At 41.1% G+C, this 16,629-nt stretch overlaps 2 protein-coding genes and 1 non-coding gene across 5 annotated transcripts in view; 1 reads left to right on the top strand and 2 right to left on the bottom strand.

Moving 5' to 3' along the window:
* Nucleotides 1-8,439, bottom strand: part of LOC123980925 (putative uncharacterized protein MYH16) — a 116,323-nt gene extending 107,884 nt beyond the window's left edge. Inside the window, exons 1-2 of the mRNA XM_046065569.1 lie at nt 7,940-8,439; nt 4,871-5,020 (exon numbers count right to left, since the gene is read on the bottom strand). Of these exons, the coding sequence (XP_045921525.1) occupies nt 4,871-5,020; nt 7,940-8,182 (393 nt within the window). The 5' untranslated portion in view covers nt 8,183-8,439. The remainder of the gene's footprint in view (nt 1-4,870; nt 5,021-7,939) is intronic.
* trnal-uag lies at nt 7,811-7,892 on the bottom strand. The gene has a single exon. It is a non-coding gene; the product is annotated as a tRNA-Leu (tRNA).
* A 189-nt stretch (nt 8,440-8,628) lies between the features above and the next one.
* pex2 (peroxisomal biogenesis factor 2) lies at nt 8,629-16,365 on the top strand. 3 transcript variants are annotated; one of them, XR_006827581.1, is made up of 3 exons: nt 8,629-8,716; nt 14,658-15,705; nt 16,079-16,365. XR_006827581.1 is itself a non-coding variant. In XM_046065424.1 (2 exons), the coding sequence occupies exons 1-2, from the start codon at nt 8,713-8,715 to the stop codon at nt 15,653-15,655; spliced, it is 1,002 nt and encodes a 333-aa protein (XP_045921380.1). In that variant the 5' UTR covers nt 8,629-8,712; the 3' UTR covers nt 15,656-16,365. The 3 variants fall into 3 exon arrangements, 2 of the variants coding, with proteins under 2 accessions (XP_045921380.1, XP_045921390.1); XM_046065424.1 differs by having other exon boundaries at nt 14,658-16,365; XM_046065434.1 differs by having other exon boundaries at nt 8,679-8,716; nt 14,661-16,365.
* Nucleotides 16,366-16,629: the final 264 nt, after the last annotated feature.

Below are 16,629 nucleotides of genomic sequence, written 5' to 3'. Positions count from 1 at the left end.
TATATCTGTCCAGTTACTGCAGAAATGCAGGGCATTTGCAATCATTCTGTTTTGATTGTGTTTTTAACAGTTTTGGACACAGTGTGTTAGAATTTGAAAAATGTTCTGCGGATATACTGTATTTTGCATGTGGTGAAGGAGTAATTAGAAAAGAGTCCATGAATTTTGGAGAAAGTTGTCATTGAATGCATTTTGCGTGAAAGCAATGAAAAATGATTCACAGTTTGGTCCACATACACTTCTTTTTTCGCTTACTGTGAAGAGTTTTGACAATGTGACTTCAGTTTTGACCGATGCAGGTTAGCAATAGAAAAACTGTAAAGTGTACAACCCTAAAGTTGCTTGTTTGCTGGGGAGGCTTTTCAAGATACCTAATTATAGACTAAAGACATTTTGATCTGTAATCTACTGATCTGACAGACAAAAGGTCAGATAGTGACCAAAACAGGACTTTACCAGGGAGCCTCAATTATTTGTAGGAAATGATTTCAATAGCTGTTGAGAAATAACGTTTTTATAAGTCTCAGATTAAAGGCGAGCGCTTTATTCATCCTCCATCTGTCATTGAAACCCAAAGTTGGCAACCATCAGGCCAACAAAAGTGTCTTCAAGCAAGATACTGAATCCCTGCCAGCTCCAGACGTTGTTCTGTAGCTGCCTTTGCGCCTTTGACCTGCCTGGAAGTGAAAAAAATAAAATTCTACAAAGATCATTAGTGCCAGATTTATTGCATTATATGATTGCTAATTCTTAAGCTACCAAAATGACTCAACAACGAGAATATAACCCAGAACATTAGAAGGAAATGAGTATGAGGACGTTTCCTAGAAGTTTCCCAAAAACTCCTCAGCACTCATAATAATGTTTTTTATTGTAACCGAATGACAAAAAAAGTTCAGCATTTTCCATAAATCTTTTTCACTTGGTGAAAAGCTAGCTAACTGTAGAAACTGATACTGGCAAGAGCAACAAAAGGACTGGACATCTACATCCTCACACTAATACAGATTATCTGTCCTGCAGCGACTGGGACAACCAATTATACATCTACATGCTTCTACATCTAAATCCACACTAACCTGTGTCAATGCCAGGGTTCAACATTAATGTTTTTTTCACTTGCCCGGTCGTGTCAGAAGTCTACTAGCCCAAAGTCAATTTTTACTTCCCCCTATCCAAAGTGTTTGGTCCTTCTGCCCAGAGATGGACTCATTAACTGTGAGTGATAAATTATCCTAAACTTTGTCTTTACCTGCTGCTGAAGTAGAGATGGGTATTGATGATTTTATGACTGATTTTATTGATTGACTCTCATCGATACTTCTTATTGGTTCAGTTCTTTATCGATACTCTTACCTGTTCTTTTTCATTATCAAATAATTGCCTTTGAAAATATATTATTTAAAAGAATAAATTCAGAACAGGATTAGAATGTAATGTTTTAAACTATACGTTGTTACTGGCATTTGCAAAGTTTAAAAAAGCAAAGTCATTACACAAACTCTGTAATATCTCACTGGAAACAAACCTAAAATGCCAATAAAATAAATATTATTCGTGACATCAAAATACTGCGTGAAGTTTACAAAGAATGAAGAACTCAGTCACTATCATTCCTTCCTCCTGTCCTCCTCCTCCTCCCTCTGCTACTGATGTGAATCACTGCGTGCAGGTACTGCTGGTAGAGAGAAGAGCGGCTGGTTTGTCTCAGCCAACAGTGAAGTTCACAAGAATTTGCCAAATGTTATAATATGTGGCAAACTAAGATAAACAGTTTTAACTGTGGTGCTTGTGTAAAACACAGAGAATAAGAGACTGTGGACAGAGGCAGATTGCGATATCGCTTTCTATGTGTTTATGCTTGTTCAACCGGTGTATTGATAAAGTATTGACTTTTTACTCAAGAAGGTTTTATTGCACTTACTTACAGTAATGAGCGTAGTTGTCGTCAACTCGAGTAATCTCCACTGCAGCCTTCTTGCTCTGTTGTCAGCTGACTTCACTCCGTGTGTTTGTTTTTTTGTATGTGTGTGTGTGTGACGGAGCTCAGCGCAGACACAGAGAACAGGGGAGTGGCTGCAGCGTGATAATAAATTACACCAAAACGATGTGTTTAATTCTTTTTTACCACTTGCCCAATCGGGCAGTGAGTTGCTAGATTTATTTGCCTGACGTGACATTTTACCTGCCCCGGGCAATCGGGCAATCCTTAATGTTGAGCCCCTTAGTAGAGCCCTCTAGTAGAGTGCATACTCTACTAGAGAGAATCCTTTGCTGTTAGAGCTTGCTGCTACAGCTTACTTGAAAATCAATATTTTGCACAAAATTACTAATGTAAGTTTTAACCTGGGTGGAGCACTAATTCAGCGGGGTTTACCAAGTCAGGACAATAGTGGCCCATTGGCTATTAAAAGTAGGGAAGTTGAATGCATTTTAAAATTATTCTTTTTTGTTGTCTGTACATCCACATACTGAAGGTATTGACCTGTAACCACTTAAAGGGTAATACAGTTTAAATCAGATGACCAGTATTATTCACCAAGTACTGTTTAATTTAGTTTTGCATTGTACAAGATGATGCTATATCTGTCTGCCTATGGATGATAAATAGACAGCAGGCTAATTGTAGCAGTCTACAATAGACAATACAAGCCTTGGATTTCATGATATTATGACCACAAAACAAACTCTGTTTAGTGTCCATTACAGTTCAACCCTGTTGTGCATCAACAAGACCATACACTACGATTCAATCAGACGTTAGCCAAGCTCCTATTACAGAGCTCATTGCATCGTTTACATGGTGGAACAGTCCATAAGTAGCTCTAAATGCTCTTCATTTGATTGGATTTCACATTATGGACATCAGAGCAGAAACACACTGTTGTCCCCTGACTATCCTAATAGACTGTTGAGTGAGGCAGTCCATTTGTTTGTATTTGTTTACCAATCTAGACCTCGAAATCATACAAAGTAACATAAACAGACAGTGAGAGCATCATTTAAGACGGGTGAAAATGGAGATTCTAAAGCTCCGAAAATGGGTCGATAGCACGGCAACAATCTATTACGTCCCCTAACGCTGTGTCTTTTTGACTGCTAAAAGGATCTGTCGTTGTCACCAACAGTAACAAAAGTGTGCAACCAGATGAACTCTTGGCAACTAAGACAACATCATTTAATAAGTTTTAAATTCCATTACTTGTAACACACCTAGAAACTAATCTTGGCTATTCTCACCATTCAGTAGGTACGTATTTTACCATAGCTTGCAAGAAACATATGTATTGTACAGCCAGTTCTGTAAAGGCATCTATGAAAGCACATGGATGAGAAAATGCGTAGATGCTGGAATCTTTTGTTAAAAAGCGAAAGCAATGCTTTTGAACAAAATGAAGTTTTAAATTAATGAAATTATAAAGGGACTGCTGTGAATGTTGAGAAATGCAAAGCATTGTAATACACTGACCTTTGTTCCAGTATAGCGAGCATATAAAACTAGCCCTCTGACCTTCTCCATAATAGCTGATAAGTACTTTGATGTAAAATAAGCCATAATTACTTTTCTGTGTGCAAAATCTACTCAGAAGAGCGAATAGGCCTATTGATAGAAGACTGGCCATAACTGAAATTGAACAATACCTTAAGGTCACTGCATCAAGTGATGAAGATGTCTTTATAGTACTGCCTAGTGTTGATGTAATCTTGAAAAAATAAAGAAAGAATAAACATGCATTTTTGCACTCAGCTTTCCAGCCCCAGTCCACTAAGAATGAGTGATCATTTGTGGTCTCCTCCATTTGTGGTGGGGGCCACACACTTAAAAGATAACAACAGAGGACCTTTCTCTGCTTGACTGCTTTTTCAATTTACATGCAGCTTATCCCAAAGACTTCACTGTATCTTTAACACCAGGTCTCAACAAAGAATTCTTACCATTATGCTTCAAAACAGGAAACTATTGCAACACTCCACGCTCACACTAATTGCTTTTCTATATTGCTATTATTCTATAGAGTGATTTTATTGTGTCTAAACAATTAGAGATTTTCATGCACTTAACTGTTAACCGTATTCATTGTGATCTCCACAGATTGGATTCTGTTAAGACGAAGAGGCCTTGGCCTCAAGTAGTGTACACAAAAGATCATGGAGACAATGGTGCTGCATAGTAGAAACGAAAACCATGAGCTGTTACTCCCCCTCTTTCTCTGTCTTTCTTGTTTTCTCTCTTTTGAATAAATTGTACCACAGTTGTGTTTATGCATGCTTCATATTTGTGTACAGAAGCTGTTTATGAGTAGGCATTTCATTCTATTGCCATATGCTGCTCCACTTACTGCAGAATACTAAATAAATGTTCTTAGTTAAATTAGTAAATTCAGGAGAACAATCTGCAATCCACACTCCCTGTGACAAAAAGTCTCAATACATAAAAAGCTTTAGAATATTTGTAGAGGCATGTTTTACAGTATGCCCACAATGGCTTTTTTTTTTGTACATGCAGATAACATTAACTTGAAAAACTTTTTCAGCACACGTTTGGAAATTTGGAATGTAATATGTACAGTGTATTTTACAACACGACTCACCTTGTGTATGCCCACACACATGAGACGAGACCATGAAATACTCTTTAAGCGTGCAGAAAAAGTAAAAGAAAAACCCAGCAAAGATTTGCAACATAACCTCTGAGTGCAAACCTAACTTACATCCTTTTGATATATACAGATAAATGTGCTCACTTTCATATTACCTTCCTGATTCTATTAGGGGAACAAATACCATAAAGATTCCTGTAAATTTGTTTAAAATACAGAAATATCAAAGAAAACAATGAAGTGCAATGACAGCAATTGTAAAACCTTACTTCCAAAGTATGATCAGAACTGCATAGCTTCATTCCCCAACTGGAAACCTTGTGGTCGGCTTCCTTCTGCAGATCTTCAATGGTCTGAACCAGCACCTGGTTCTGGTCTGCGAGGTCATTCGCATATGACCACAGGAAATTCACTTTCTTCTGCAAGAATAACAGCACAGCGAGATCAAACAGTGGTTTACTTGCTGTGTTTTAACAAGCTTACAGTACAGTCTAGTTGATTTTAATGAGTCAGTCAATTCATTGACAAACTAAAATCCCTGTTGAAGTGACAGAAACAATTACATTACAAGTTTTCACTGGCATTATTTTCATTTTTTTTCTCTACAAGAGCCACTGGTGGCAATGAAATTGTGTGTGTGTGTGAGTGTATATGATTAAAAATAACACAGAAGACAGAAGATCATTGACAAACATGAAAAAGACAATATAAAATGTTTAAAACTGAGTTACAGCATGGGAAGAGACACAAGGTTAGTTGAAGTCATTCACTAAACCAATCCACCCTGCCCAGTTTCCTCGCTTCCACTTTTTCCTGCGCTATAAGAACATCACACTAACTCCTCCATTAAGGCCAAAAGTTGCCAATGAACATAAATCGCTATTAGCTGCAATATGGACGTAGTTCCTAAGAGACAGAGTTGCAAAGACAGTATGTCATCTTCCCTGACCTATAAACATAGTACTCCCTCTTGGCAAATGAGTGTTTTTGAAATTGACAGATTACAGCAGTGAGATGCATAATTTCCCAACAATGCATCAAACGTCAAAGTCATGTCAGATGTCACTTTGTCACACAAGTGAATGAACAGAAAAACAGGGACTATATGCCTCCAGTGATGGCCTCAGAAGGGAAACATGAGAGCTCCCCAGGACAAAATAATCTGACAGTTTATGTTTTATTTAGATTTATTTAACCCTTGTGTCTGAGATTGAGAATCTGATTTAAAGTGGAGATCCATCCAATCGTCTCGCAGGGCAGGTTGTGATTCTTTTACTTTGTGACAAAAACATACATCTGAAGACAGCTAGCAGACATTGTAGATGATGGTGAAATCTACTGCTGATGGCCACAGGCTCTTGTTCCGCCGCAAGAAGTAGTCCATGCATTTTAAACTGGAGTAGGACCCACAAAACGGGAGCAGCAACACCTTACTTAATGTATAACCATACACTTGTTGTTAATAGAACTTTATGGTGGGACTGAATTTCCTGTCTAAAATCAAAAACATTGTTTTTACTTTCCAGAACACAAAACTAGCCCTGCCAGACAAGGAGATAAAATACTATTGGCTTTCATTCACAAAAGATGACCTCTGAACTGGACTATTAGAAAGGAATACATCACGAGCAGGAAATTGTACGTAGCTGGTGAGCGGTAAGGGCAGGCTCAGAAAGATGTTGTTCCCTGTTGCTGCTTTGTGTCTGGTAGATTTCTGAGTTCACATTTTATTGTTTACCAAAAATAGGTCACCTGAACATGCTCCACAACTGCCATAATATATTAAATCCTCACCGTTCTCCAGAGCAGTCTTTCAGGTCAGTCCTTAATCTCAGTTAAAAAAAACCTGCGTGTGCACTTGTTCCTTACAGGGATTGTACAGGTAGCCAGACAGCCTACATATACAATGATTGCAGCTCTGATAAAAGGGAGTGCCAGTGAGTTTCAGAATTCTCTTGCCTTAGAGGACCCCCTGTACACCTGTGTTCATAAACGTCTGTCCCCTACAGCCAAAAAAAGTCAACAAGCAAGTTTATACCGTCCCCTGACGCATAATATAACACTGATGTATAGCTTCAGGGAGAGGAACTTTACAAAGATTGTAGATGTGACAGTATCTAAGATAACATTCTAGGGCTGACATTGTGTTTTAAGCTGTGAAACTGAAAGTGCATTTATTATATAAAACTTAGCAGCATATTGGTTTACTGTTTACCAGCTTTGGAACAGCTATTCCTGATCACTGTCCTAAAGCAAAATCGTGTTTTCTTAATACAAATTCTTTAATTAGGAAGTTGTTCAAGTGTTTTAACATATTAGGAAACATCCGAAACCTACAATGGATCCATGGATATATGGGCATTGTGTTTTCAATGGACAAGCTTTATGATTAACTGTCCACATCAACCTTTAGGACTTGGGAGCTCCTGGGTTCTAAACACATAACCTTGTTAAGCAGGCCCGCGACTGGGGCCGGCTGACCGAAACCCATCTGTGAAACCTTGTTACCCTTGCTTTGATGCACAGCCCAGCTCACACAGGCTACATTCTGTACCTAAATGATGTCACATGACAATCCTGATGATTAGAAACCTCTCTTTTTTTAAATATGAGCGTGGATCCGTGTTCCTGATCTCTGCCGCTCAGATGGAAACATAATGCAATTTGCCACCTGTTACAAGTGCTGCGGCTTTATGAAAGCACCCCTCAGCTTCCTCCTGCCATTTGTCTGACAGGACGGAGGTCATCTTCTGATGCTCCAGTCACGGTGGACAGGATGCACTTTGATTTGTATTGGAGTGATGATAACTTAATGACAATAGATGTCTGCAGAAAACTACACATCTGGTAGAGACTTTGGGTCTGAATCGGGTCCTCAATAATGCTTTTTATTTTTTACATAACTAATGCTCTTGACTGGACCCATGAATACAATCCAAGGCCCAGAACCCTAACGGTTACCTATGGAAGGTGCAGTGAGCTCAGTAAAATGAGAAACACTTGATTTCAGTGTTAAATTAATCACTAGAAGATCAGTATCATTACGGGGTGATATTTGATGATCTTACTGTCTTTCTTAATGTGAATATGAATCCAGAGAGGTGTTGCGAGTTGCTACACATTTACATAAGCCTGTTATATCACACAACCTCCACATCTAAGATTTACTGTATCTGGACAAATTAAAGAACTCTATCAAATGGTCATAATGGCAGCGGTGGGATTCGAACCCACGCCTCCAGAGAGACTGGAGCCTAAATCCAGCGCCTTAGACCGCTCGGCCACGCTACCGTGAACTGGCTGCACTTGAAATGACGTCTGAACGAACATCTACCAACCTGCAGCAGTTCCTCTCGTGTTACACTGGCGTCCAACTCCAGGCATCTCAACCTCTGCTCGTAAAGTCCTTTGAATTCGTTTAGAAGCTGTTTAACGTTGTTTGTCTCAGTCCCAGGACCCTGAATGGCAACTTTCAGCTCTAACGTTACTTCGCCTGAGGGAGAGGGCAGGTTCACAGTATCACTTCCCTGTCCCGACAGCTTCGAGTTGTCCCCTGACTCTGATGTTGCCTTTTGGCTCATGGCAGTTTTCAGCGTCGCTCCAATATACTACTTGCACTGTTTATGTAACAAACGGCAGGCTATTCAAAGGCTAACTAGTTAACCCTCAAAACCATGGCTCGTCACTCTGGTTAAATCTTTGCACAGCCTTATACTAGTTTCATTATTAGACAGCTGTTGAGCAACCTGAAAAAAGGCAGTGCATGGCATTCAGAGTGCATGTTAGACAGTATCTGTCTTACTTCATGTGAATTACCGTGGCTTCACCAACAACTTGGTCGCTACGTACCGTAACTACAACGGAGGACTGTGAATGTAGTATTTCCAGACAGACCGACGCTTCCCCCTGCAGTTTGCCGCTGCGTTGGCGCTGTGTGATTTCATTGGCTAATTTTGACGATTGGCACCGTAATCGTGACGTACAACCACACCACTGGTGGTTTTTCTTAAAGAGGCGGGATACATATTGACAACCCGGAAATTCAGAATATTTTCGTCGTATCTGGGAGGACTGGGGACTACATTGGGTTCACATTTTCCCTTGAAAAGAAATGGGTAAATATATATTCGTTGCGTTGTTTAGCGAACATTCAAGTCTGAATGATTTTCGTCCATATCCTGGTATTTCAACAGGAAGCGCAAATGCGGCTCGTCTGCTTAGTTTAAACGGCGTAAAGACTCGTGGTCTACTGTTATCGCCTTCTTGTTGCTGTCTAGTAGTAACCGTGTTGTCTTGGAGCGAAATGTGTTCCCCTATTCATTCATGTTTGCATAAAATCAAATCGATGGTCTATCGATGTGCATAGTACATGCACACGACCAACTGTTATGAATTAGTATTCATATCTAATCCTCTCCAAGTATATTTACCAACTGCAACTTTGCATGGTAACCTTGTGAGAGTATGTTCCTCCAGGAGTATGTTATGCTGCTCCGCACATAATTCCATTATTCCCCTAAATAATCAGTGCTAGAGATCAAAACCTTCCACATTGAGATTCAAGGCAAAGTTGATCGTATTGATTTTCAAGAGACTACTCACTTCGTTTCTCTCATCCCAATCATCACACCTCTCCTCTTATCTGTCTCTTGGTTATATCTCTCTTTTCCAGTGGCTTTGACTGCACTGCTCTTGCACACTCTGCCAAAACCTAATCCCCACTGTGATTATCACATAATGCTCTTGCCTTATTATCAAAATGGAGCAGATTTGGGTTTTGTTGTTGTGAAAGACTGATGGGCATGGGCTAAAAAATTAAGAGACAATGTCATCATGAGGAGAATGTGGACTCGCTGATTGCATGGGATTGAAGTGTAGGCGCGTGCCTGAGCTAAACACTTAGCGTAATGAGTGTGTTTTTAAGGGAGTCACTGAAGTTAAATTGGGCTGTGATCTCACTCTGGGGTCATAAGGTCATTTTATACAGTTTCCAGATGAAGGCAAGTGATAAAGGCAGTGGGGTTATCTGTGCACTTATTTGGCAAGAGTTTCAAGCTTTGATGGATTCACTTTATAGTTTTAGTCATAAAACAAAAAAAAAACCATTATATTGCACATACATTGTGGCCTATTTCATGAATTCCATTTATGTTTTTTTCTGACCAAGGTTTTTATCTAATCAGCAAGTATTAGGCATTTTACCAGATAAAACACTAACCATTCATTGATTATCTATGCATCATCAATTTTCAGTTGCCTACTCTAGAACCCATTCATAGGAATTGACAGACACAAGACCAGCTGTTACAGATAGGTAATTTAAGATATCTAAACATCCAGTGTGCTATACACCTTGTTCAGTTGCCTTCAAGGATCACAGTAATTTTACCATATTTTCAGTGCACTAGGTCTAATGTGTCTTGTCCCTTATTTTTGCAGGAAATCAAGGCATTAACTTCCAAATTCAGATGAAAGTATAACATGTCATTAGGGAGTGCAATTTGCAGCGGTAGCAATCCAATTCCCCAAATTGATTCACAGATACATATCAAAGATGAATTCCTAAAAGTAGCCTCAGTACAGTGGGTTTTACTGTTGTGGAAAACTCTTAAATCTCTCATCATGCAGTGCTTTTCACGTTCACAGAGCAGCATCCCCTCAGTTTGGACTTTTTCACTCCCACACACATTTTTCTTGTTGCACAAATTAAAAAAGCGGACAAAATGTTTTCACTTTTATTATGCTTGTGTTTTTCATGTGTAAAGAGAAGCTAAGAAATGTGCTGATCAAATATTCCTCAGCATAGCATTTTATTTGCATGAGGTGAGGCCCCAGTCATCTCTCATTGACTGCTAGAAAGACACAACTTCAGTTCTCTCATTTATTAGCTGTTCAACTTTTTCTTCCGCGCTCATTGTGCCTGTCTGCCCTCTAAATGTTTCATTACTTTTTAAGTTGTTATTTTTGCAAACCTCTGTACTTATTACTCATACAGCCTTAGCGTACTCAACCTTCGTACTCATGAAATCAATTAATTCTCTTAAATAATTTACCTTCTGAGCAAACCACATTAAACAGAGCACTTTTTTTGTGTCAGATGTGCTGTTCTAACTGATGTGTATTTTTTTTTTTGTGTTCAGGCATTAACTTTGCCCTCACCCCATGGCTCGGAGGAGTCTTGGGTGATTAGAGAAAGAGGAGAGCCTTGATAAAGCATTAGTGTATGACACACACACACACACACACACACACAGCCTGAAGACCCCTCTGTGCATTTGCACGCATTCATTTTTCATGAAACAGACTCATAACAATTAGTCTGGTTACCGCCTGGGTAATCTTAGCGTCCCCGTAATGCCTGTGGTCTGCTGTATGACATCACTCTCTTAAAAGTTCTAAATCTGACATTCTCATCCGTTTTCACAGTGAGGACATTAGCAGGACATGGCTAATAGGCCCGCTCTCGTTCCTGGCGAAAGAAGGGCAGTAAAGTGAGGGAGCAGTGGAGAGAGAGAGAGAGGAAAAAAAATGAGACTGGAGTGCTCAGAGAAATAGGTTTTATTCACCAGAGCTTTTACACAAATTAATTTACATGAGCGAGAGAAGAAAATGTAAAGTTGTAATCCAGCATGCTTTGCCAATGCGTAGCCTATTTCCCGCTACAAGCATCATAGAAGCCCAAGTGAACGTTTATGCATTATTTCAGCAAATATTATTATGCTAACAACCATAGCTAAGTGCTTAGGAATTTGAGCACTACACCAACGCCAGGAGCTAAATCGAGACTCTTGGACACACAGTCTCCAACTGGCATGGAATGATAGCCTTGTGAGTCGCTTCAGAGGGCTTGTCCGCTGTAGAAAAAGCAAAACGCAATCCCCCAGAGATACTCCACCTTCCCAGCATCCCTCAGTCTTTAGTCCCCTGCCCTAAACACCCTCATCCCCTCCCTAGACACCAAAGCCAAGGTCAAGAAGAAAGTGCAGCCTTCCTCTCTCTATAGGCTATTCCCTGGATGCCCGCACCTCACTATAGCTGAGCTGTGCTTCAGGAATGTTCCCTCCTCCTCTATTGTGACCATCAGTCTCAAGGTCAGTTCCTAGGGAGCGGTTTGTTCTTATCTGTTTTTCCCCTCCCTCATTTTTCCTCCTTAGCTATCTTTGCCCCCAGTTTTTTCTTTTCCTTCACTGTATCAGTAGACAGTAGCTCAGAGCTCCAGGCTGGGGGTTTCATGACGTGTTGTCTGACGTGTCTTGTCTTTTTTGTCTGTCTCTTTGTCTATCCGTCTTTCTGTTGGTTAGCTGTCATTACAGCCCGTTGTCTAGTTTTCAGAGGACCCGGTGCAGCTGCAAGGCTTCAGTCTGATGTGCTGTACGCTTTTGTTGCCTCGCCTCTCCTTCCACACACTGGTCATGGCCCCGTTTGCCTTGAAGCTATATTTCGGCATCTTCCCTGTTAGATTGGATATTGTTGTTGTTGTTGTTGTTGTCTTTAAGCTATGGCAGTCAGCCTTGAGTCAGTGCACTATCTTTGTCTGAACAAGATGCAGAGGCTAAGGGAACCAGGGGGGAAACGAAAAACTCATCTGACCTGAATCAAAATACCCCTTAATTTTCCCAGGAAGATGCTTTAAAGTAGTTATAAAGCTCTGATAGAAAAGCAAGACTGTAGACATTTCAGGTGAATTTCTGTTTGTTTTTCTTTTCTGTGAGATCCTCTAACCTGCCTTCTTACTCTGGTGGTTGTCCGCTGCAGACTCTCCAAGAGAGGGCATTTTGTCTCTGGGTCGGTTGGTTGGCTGACCCATGAGAGAATCAAGTCAATATATCTCATCCGGTGTCTTTGTGTGAGTGAGTGAGTGAGTGAGTGAACACATCAGACAGAGTCTGTCTGCTTCTGTCTGTGTATGCTTTTTGTGTGCAAATGCTGTAGTGTCTGTCTTTTAACACACACCGTGCCAGTACTCTGTAAACACTGGCATTGACTGTGACTTTTGACTATTACATAAGGAACATGGATTTCCAGCTGTCCACAGTAAAAGCCCTGTAAATTCAAATGCTTAATTTTTATAGGCAGCCCGGCATTGACTGAAGTGTCTGCTTGTTATATATTTGGCAAGTGCTGCAAGTCTGAAGGGAAGCTGTCAATAGCAATCCCAGCTATTGATATGGCAGTGGGCAGGAGATGTTACTTGGCCCGCGACTCCGGCATCCCTCTGATCCCTCTACATCATAATTACATTAATATTGACAGACCCTTGACAATAGTCACATTACTATTGATAGGTGGCTGTCAATACTGTGTTTCCCCAAATAAAACATATTCATTCATAACTTGTAAACTGCTCGATAAAAGGCTTTGAAAAGAATATTGGACCCGGCCGGGTTTACTCTCCCGAGAGGGCTGCTGCTGTGACGGGGATTTCCACCACCTGGCTGTGTGTGTGTGTGTTTGAGTGTGTGTATTTGTTGTTTGTGTGTGTGCGCACAACTATGGACTCATAGATTAATTTAGCTCTGTATTAGAGCTCTGCATAGATCAAGGCTACACTTGACATACATACACAGTCACACACACACACACAGGCCCATAATCTGCACATTTTCTGCCATCAAGGAAAAACTTTCCGATTAAGCTAAACAAATGGAGTCTGTTTATTGGTTACCATACACATTCAGACTACCTCAATTTTTTTTTTAATCCAAACTCTACTTCCGTCACAGGCGAGGTTCTAGTCACTAAACATGGCAGCATTTCAAATGCGGCTCAATGAATTTGTCACACCTGCTTACTTCAGCGTGAATTCACTCTTTTTTCATTCATTTGCTAATTCTAACTTAGTTGGACGGTGTATCCTGGCTCTATTGAAACATCATGAATACACGGATGGTCCTGTGCACCACAATAAACCCGAGCATTGCCACCGCATATTAGAATGTTTTTTTACCTCCTCGAGAAACGTCTAAAGTGACCATCATCTCCCTCTCTTTCTGTCAAAACTGCCATATTTACCCGGCTGAAATCTCTTTTAAAGCCTCGTGACAAATCCTGTTCAGCGAGACACAAAAGCCACTGTCAAAAAAAGGCCTCTCTGTCTCTCTCTCTCTCTCTCTGTGGGCCTCTTGCTCTGTCTCTCCTTGCGTTAGTTAGTCTCCCACTTTTTAAGCGTTTCATTGGAGGAAGGGGCAGATAAAACTGGGGGTACTGTGAGCAGTAAGGAAACGTATGAAGCACAAAATAGCCCAGACGTCACAATGGTAAGATCCCATATGGAGTCGACTCTAGGGGGAGGAAAATTGTTCCACATTTGGCAGATGTTTACGGTGTACCAGAGACTGTGCCGTTAGCCTAATCCCAAGTGATGTGATTTGTACACACACCCCTATCTCCAGAGGGAGCAGGCACCAAGAGCCCCTGGGCTTCGCCTCCTGTGTGTGTGTGTGTGTGTGTGTGTTAGATTGTGTGTTTATACATTGGAGAGAGAAGTCTAAGACCCCCTGCTCCTCTGCATAGCGCGGCTCAAAGGTTGCATTAAGGACGGGTTTTACATGTGAAAAGTGATTTCCGTTCCTATGTATAAAGAAAAAATAACCTTCCTAACAGGATGGGCTTCACCTCCGGGGCCTCATTGCTCCAAACAACCCAGCTGTCCTTTTATTAGTTGTACCTCTGTATATAATTTGTTCATGTTCAGGACTTTATTAGATCAAGTATGGTGTTGCCTGTGCGTTAATAAGGTATTTAATAATGTAAAGTCATGAGACATTTATGCACCAGATTATTGGCAGTTTAAGGGGAAAATGCAGGAGGTTTTTTTACAACCTGAATGTTGTTTTTGTAGTTTTGGCCACAAAAACAACATTCGGATTACTTGTGGAGGTATTTGTTTTGTCAGCAATAAAATTGGTGAATACAGTACCATGACATCTAGGAATGATGGCCCAAACTAAGCAAAAATAAAATCCAAGTTGTAAAAAGATCTTGAAGTCTTTGTGCCACTAGTGAAAATCCTGAAAAACATGATTAACATTAATATCCTTGTGTACATTTTTCCAGCAGGTTTGCAAAGTGAGGGCAACCAAAAAAGGACTGCTGGGAGTTCTGTCCCAGATGCGCATGTTGACCGGCAGATCCCGGTATTGCGCATCAGCCAGCTGGATGCCCTTGAGCTAGATTCAGCCCTTGAGCAGCTGGTATGGACCCAGTTCTCCCAGTGCTTCCAGAACTGCCGCCCAGGCTTGCTCACTCCGCTGGAGCCTGAACTGAGGGCTCTGCTCCAACTGCTCCTGTGGAGGTTTACACTGTATTCTAGCAGTGCGACTGTGGGCCAGTCTTTACTGAGCCTACGCTACCACAACATCCTTTCCTCGTCTCCCCATTACAGACCTCTCTCCCGCGGGCAGAAGTTGGGTCTGGCCCTGCTAACCACAGGGCCACGCTGGCTCCAGGAGCGTTCCCACAGCCTGCTGCTGTGTTTGGGTTTGAGTTCAGGAGGGCCTGTGTCTGAAAGAGGCGGTGGTTTACTCCAACAGGGTCTCCGCAATTGCCTGACCCTTGTTTCTAGTATTGCCCAGCTTGCAAGTCTCATCAACTTCCTTGTGTTCCTAAGGAAAGGTCGCCATCCTGTCCTGGCTGAAAGGATTGTGGGAGCTCGGGCAGTTTTCAGCAAGCCCAATGTGATCCGGGACATAACCTACCAGTACATGAACCGTGAGCTGCTGTGGCACGGTTTTGCTGAGTTCCTCATCTACCTGTTACCACTTATCAATACAAGGAAACTGAAGGCAGCAGTGTCTTCGATTGTTTTTGGGGGAGAAAGTGCACATAGGGAGGGAGGGGAGGGAGCGGCGGAAGGGCAAAGGGCGTGGAAAGAGTGCGGACTGTGCGGAGAGTGGCCGACCATGCCTCATACAGTTGGCTGCCAACATGTATTCTGCTACTACTGCATCAAAAGCCTTAGCATTGCAGACGCTTACCTCACCTGTCCCAAATGTGGTGCCGAAGCAGGACTGCCTGAGCCGGTCAAGGTGGAGGTGGAGATGATTGGCAGGTGATGAAGCTGTCATGACTGAAGTTTGTTTTGAAATTGCAAGGACTTAGAGAAGTAAGTCAATAAGTCAGTTCATATCTTTCTAACTGTACAGATGAAAAACACCTATTCAGTGAAGAGACTCACGACTAACCACTTTTGGATGATTATTTAAATGTATCTTATGAAATTATGTATTTAATGATTAAACGTTATCATAAAAAATATTTTGTGAAAACAGAATTATATTAAAACATATATTAATATATATGTATACTAACAGTCATTGTTCTGTAAGCAGCCCTCTTTTTTTCACAAGGTTGTCATGAGTTTATAACTGGACTTCCGTCTTTATGATGTCTGTGTCTTTTCTGAACACACATCGACCTGCTGTCTTTAATGTATGTGTGCATATATTGACAATCCTCTGCCCCTTCCATTTCTCCAGCTGGACTTTGGACAGAACTATTTGTCTTTGGTGCACTGGACAGACTGCAGAGAACCACACAGAGCATATATTTGATGAGTGAACGTGTTGATTTATGCTCCAAATTGGCTGTGTGTGTGTGTGTGTTTGTTGAAATGGGAATATTTGTTCTGATGAAAAATGCAGAAAGTCAGCTGAATAAATAATGGGAGGAATTTCTGATGCTTCTCATCATGGCCAAATTAGCATTTGTTGTGTATTTTGTGCCTAAATTGTATTTCAACATCATTAAAATTGATAGAGTGATACCTCTTGGGTGTTTATTTAGTTAAGTGGAGGAGAGAGAGATGAGGGAAAGTTATAACAATCTGCACACTTCTCTCTAGACAGGCCCGGTCGTTCTAACTCCCATTATCCGTTTTCACAGCACCCCAACATGCTCAAGATCAAGGGGGCAGCCGGGGGCTTGGATTGACTCTCTCTCTCACACACACACACACACACACACACACACACACACACACACACACACACACACACACACACACACACACACACACACACACACACAC

This window comes from Micropterus dolomieu, linkage group LG01, assembly GCF_021292245.1.
Source record: "Micropterus dolomieu isolate WLL.071019.BEF.003 ecotype Adirondacks linkage group LG01, ASM2129224v1, whole genome shotgun sequence".
In the NCBI taxonomy this organism is placed as follows: domain Eukaryota; kingdom Metazoa; phylum Chordata; class Actinopteri; order Centrarchiformes; family Centrarchidae; genus Micropterus; species Micropterus dolomieu.
The sequence above is the reverse complement of the archived record's forward strand: the minus strand, read 5'-3'. Positions and strand labels throughout refer to the sequence as shown.